The sequence below is a fragment of the Syngnathus typhle genome, linkage group LG14, assembly GCF_033458585.1.
Source record: "Syngnathus typhle isolate RoL2023-S1 ecotype Sweden linkage group LG14, RoL_Styp_1.0, whole genome shotgun sequence".
Classification (NCBI taxonomy): domain Eukaryota; kingdom Metazoa; phylum Chordata; class Actinopteri; order Syngnathiformes; family Syngnathidae; genus Syngnathus; species Syngnathus typhle.
The window spans coordinates 7,821,319-7,826,050 of NC_083751.1; the positions used below are offsets into that span (position 1 = coordinate 7,821,319).

Consider the following 4,732-nt stretch of genomic DNA (forward strand, 5'->3'; position numbering starts at 1 on the left):
TATGGCAACAATAAAGACGGTCCAATAGTATTTTTGTTAATATATATTCTCAAAAATAGTTGCGCACACACAAGCTTATCACATCTTTTCAAAGTGGCATCAATAAGCAGCCATCCGAGGAGAGCCCACATGCTGCTGTGAAGAAAAGCGAGAGATGCAGGTATTTTGCTTCAAGTAAAAAGCACTTTTGGCAAATCATCTGACGTTTGGTTCTAGCAGAACAAAAACAAAGAAAAAAGTCATGCAAGTTGCCACGAGGCACACAATCACTTTGCTTTGATTTCATGACAATAAACTCTACATTAGACTTTGTATGTGAGGGTTAGGGTTAGAAACGTCAGAAATGTCATGACTGAACCTAACACAAGAACCATGCAGCAGTGCAGCCTTCTGTCTTCTACTCTAACTTTTCTGTCCGAGACAAAACAAATGTGAGAAGCAAGACCTTGTGGTTAAAAAGTTGGGTGGTGAGGTTGACGCTAGGGCTAGATAAAGACTGAGGTGTGGTTTGTTGTAGTTTCTATCCCATCGAAAGGAAAATGCAAAACCACATAAGCAAAGAAAAGGCCAAATCAGCACTCAAGGAATGTTTAGATCCCTCTTCTCAATGAAAAGGTATTTCTCCACAGTAAGGATGGGCCTTCCTTCTTAAAACTGAGATAGTTACGCTATTTAAAACAAACATCCCCACTAGTCAGTTGTATTAAATCCATAACAAAATAAGGTTCCGTATAAAAAATTATATTTCTGTTGGTTTTTGTGAGGACCTGCCAGAGAACAGTAATGACACTTGTACTTGGCTTTGTGCTGCCAAGTTTTCCGTGCAAAGGTTTGTAGGGCAGCGAGTAAAACTGACTCATCCCCTACTTCTAGTTTGAAATTCATGTCAGAATTGCAGCCTACCATGTGCACTCACAGGGGCCCAGACTAATTGAGCAAAACACAAATTTGATGCCTCTTAAAGCAGTACCGTATTTTCTGGACTATAAGGCGCACAATTCAATGAATGGCCCATTTTAAAACTTTGTCCTTATATAAGGGGCACCAAACAATAAGGCACACCATTAATGCATCATGTCAGATTTTTAATCCAAATCAAAAACATATGTATTTTGACTATTTGAAGCCGGGTTCATTCTTTCACCACTGAGATTAGCAGGGATTTTCTGTACAGCGTAAAAATGCTGATTGGTGACAGGAAGTCCACTACATTATAGTGACAGAGTCTGTGGCAAAAATAAATAAATAAACAATTAACAGTATAAGATGGTTATTGTCGATAGAAATGCAGAGAATGGGGTGAGCGCAACGCTATGACGGAGATCCTGTAATTGTTTGAAAGTGGAGCAGCGGTTCTTTGGCGAGGCGTCCCGCTGTTGTGGAACACACCAATGGAGGTTTACACAACATCAACAACATTTTCTTAAAAGGGGTGAACATTTAGAGCAGCCATTTTCTCTTCAAGGTGTATGATGACATTAGCAAGAAACCTGTCAGTGCCCTACTTTTAATCACCATAACAAATGCTAATTAAAAGGAAATGGCCCGCAGCTTAATTAAGTCAGAAAGCAACAGGGCGAGCATGCTAACAAGCGTACAGGTTGCCTCCCAAGTGACGCTCATCTATGGCAATTTGCGTACTGCTCACCGGGTACAGGTTCAGTGCCTGTCATCTGCTGACTCGACAGTTGTCGGTAAATAAGGGGAAAGCAGGAACGTTTGACCAATTCCTTCATATAACAGAACACACTCGAGCTTATCTGATGTTGTAATACGCACCATCACGCAAGTGTAAAAATTTAAACCAAACTATAAATTTCCATACTCATTGTAACCAAGACAGCAAAGCATGTTTCATATAACCTACTTCATGCCTCTTGTAAATTTGTCAAATTAAGGAAAATCAAAATGGTTTATGCACATAGACAGCTAGGATATGTGCAAAAAAAAGAAGCATCTTGTGCCAAATTCCCACTTGGAAAAAAAGCCTCTCTCTTTCTATCTTTGGGGGGGGGGGGGGGGGGTCCATATTCTCTGGCACAATGTTGAAAGCAAACACTAAAATGGAAAACAGTTGTGTTGGGAGGCGGTGGAAAAAGAATGGAAAACGGTTTGGAAATAATCTGTGATTCATCCACACGTGATAAACCTGCAGTGATGACTTTACTAAATGGCCAAAAGGTCACAAGTCATGGATGAATGTGGTGATAACTGCACAGCATTCTGGGAAATACATTAGCATGACATCGAAGCTACAGATTGGATAGTGGCGACACGGCACATTCATGTCCACAATTAATGAGCTGTAATGACAGTTGACGGCAAATCTAAAAAAAAAAAACATTTTCATTAAAGCCATTTATTGAAACAAAAGATGCGTAATAATTTGTAGCTAAATTATTTCTCTAATCTGCTTAATTATTTCTTTAACCCAAACACCACAACACTCAATCAACAATTTGCACCTAGGGAAAACGATGAGTCAGCCTACAAGCATGTCAGGCATCTCAGACGATGGTGTTAAATCACCAAAGCCTCAAAAGAAACAAAACTCTGTCATAAGCCAAATACTTCTTGTATTTTTTATTTCTATCTTTGAATCCGCAGAAAAAAAAAAAACAGAACTCAATTAACCTGCATCCAGCAATGGATTGTACACAACTTTTTAAAAAGTTGCTGTCAAAAGGAATTGAAGAATTAAGACATGCTGCACCAATCACACTAGTTTTGACCAGCAACTCAAACAAACGCAACAGCTCAAGACACTCTCTTGTGCTCATCAAATGACTCTTTAACATCTGTTCCTCATTTGTATGAGAAAAGAGGATGTTGCTGCATCACAAAATGAGGAGGTCGAGAAAGGAACGCAAGAGGCGTTTTCTCAGATGTCTGGGAAATGGAAAACGAGAGCAAATGTGGATGTTTAGAGCAGAAAATCAACATTTGAAAGAGACTTTTAGTTGCCTTTCACATACCGAAACTCATTGGGGCTGTGAAATGTGTCCAGTCATCACGCAACGATTACACCCTGATCAAATCGGGTGGCATCATACACAATCGATGACATAAAAACATGAATGACGACGTGTGGGAATCCGATAGGCGAATGGAAATTCAAATGAAGTGGTAATAATGCGCACGCTGGCGTCTATTTAATTGTGACTCCGATATCCTGTGAGGATATTAACACAATGCGATCAAGTCCCAAAATAATTTTATAATAATCCACATTAAAAATTGCAGGTCATCTTCACATAATTGATCGGCATTAAAGAGACCCCACTTGCGACTAAATTACTTCGTGAGGTTTTTTTCCTGCTTGGCTGGCTTCAGCTTTCTTGAGACCAAAATAGTAATGTGGCCGCTTGCAGTATAATACTGCTCTGCATAAAACTAGCATGTCAAATAAACATTGAAGGAGAAATGGACATTTACGCACGCACACTCACACAGTTGTCATCGCTCACCTGAACCGAGGGGAGTCCTTCAAACATTCCTCGAAATCCACAGTTATCTTCATGTTGCCGCGTAAGCGTGATCGTTAAACACCCGAGCGTTATTTGATCGTCAAGACGGTAATCCAGGTTGAGTCTTTGTGGCTAATTAGCTTGTTTGCTAACGTTAGTGTACCGCTGCGCTGTCCGACCAGCTGGCCGCCGAGTCCGTCAGTCAACTAGCCAGCTAGCCTCAAAAGGCCAGCAGCTACGTTTTACAAGGGGCACAAATGTAACCATAAACGAGAGCAAGCGGGCTGCGATGACGCAGAATCCTCGACTATTCCGGACACGGCAATCGGTCACGGGAACGGAAAGTGTCGCCGAGTATCTCGCTCATGGCAGCCAGTGGGAGAAGCTTTTCTTCCACGCACTTACTACGGACTATTACGTAGATCGTCTATATACGCAAGACGTGATGCGACGCAACCGACCGACTACACAGTAATGATCGGACCGCCATTCACAATATAACTCAACAACTAATGAATAATCTGCGCTATTAGGTCAAATATTTTTTTTCCACTAAAGATTGGTTATAACCGAATAATAACCCGAAACCGCGTTAACAGCCCTGTTATACCAATCGAAAAATTTTCAACAACTGTAGTGAACTCGCCAAACACACATGCATTACGAGTGAGTTATCTCAATATTTATTATCTTTGCACCCAGTCACAGGCTTCCTGATCCGTTGGAATTGCTGTTGATGAGTCCCCGGGATAAGCAAGTTCTTTCCTTGCTGTACTACGAGATGAAATAGATATCTCCATCGGTCGCTTGTTTTAAAGTAATGAATGCAATCTGATGACGAATGAGACATGTTTATGCGTGTAACGTGAGTTTTTAAATTGCAGATTCAACAGCGACCGCGGAAGAATTGTAAATAATTTGAGCATGACCTCGATCGTGGTTTTTATCCTATTGTAAATTGCTAGTAGTCCAGGGGGACAAATCCAATCTACTGTTGAACACTGCCACCAACTGTCGGGTAGAAAGATTACATGTGTCAAGTTTTCACTGCATACCCACAGTAAGTACAAACAAGTGGAGAAAATGAAACAAAAATAATAACAACATGATACACAACCTGTTCATACTTCACCTGTTCAGGATGTTCTCTATTGTATTTCCTTAACAATGCTGAGCACATCATCAGTCACAAAAAAAATAAAACACCACCATCAACCTTCACTTCAATATTTGAAATAACGTTATACAGGATTAGGAACCCATAA

At 40.5% G+C, this 4,732-nt stretch overlaps 1 protein-coding gene across 2 annotated transcripts in view; it reads right to left on the reverse strand.

The window, feature by feature from the left end:
* LOC133166939 (arf-GAP with coiled-coil, ANK repeat and PH domain-containing protein 2-like) overlaps window positions 1–4,548 on the reverse strand; it is a 32,210-nt gene extending 27,662 nt beyond the window's left edge. The window contains exon 1 of one of the 2 annotated variants that reach the window (XM_061297350.1): window positions 3,468–4,548. In XM_061297350.1, coding sequence (XP_061153334.1) covers window positions 3,468–3,520 — 53 coding nt within the window. In that variant the 5' untranslated portion in view covers window positions 3,521–4,548. The remainder of the gene's footprint in view (window positions 1–3,467) is intronic. The other variant, XM_061297351.1, reaches the window with a different exon arrangement.
* Window positions 4,549–4,732: the final 184 nt, after the last annotated feature.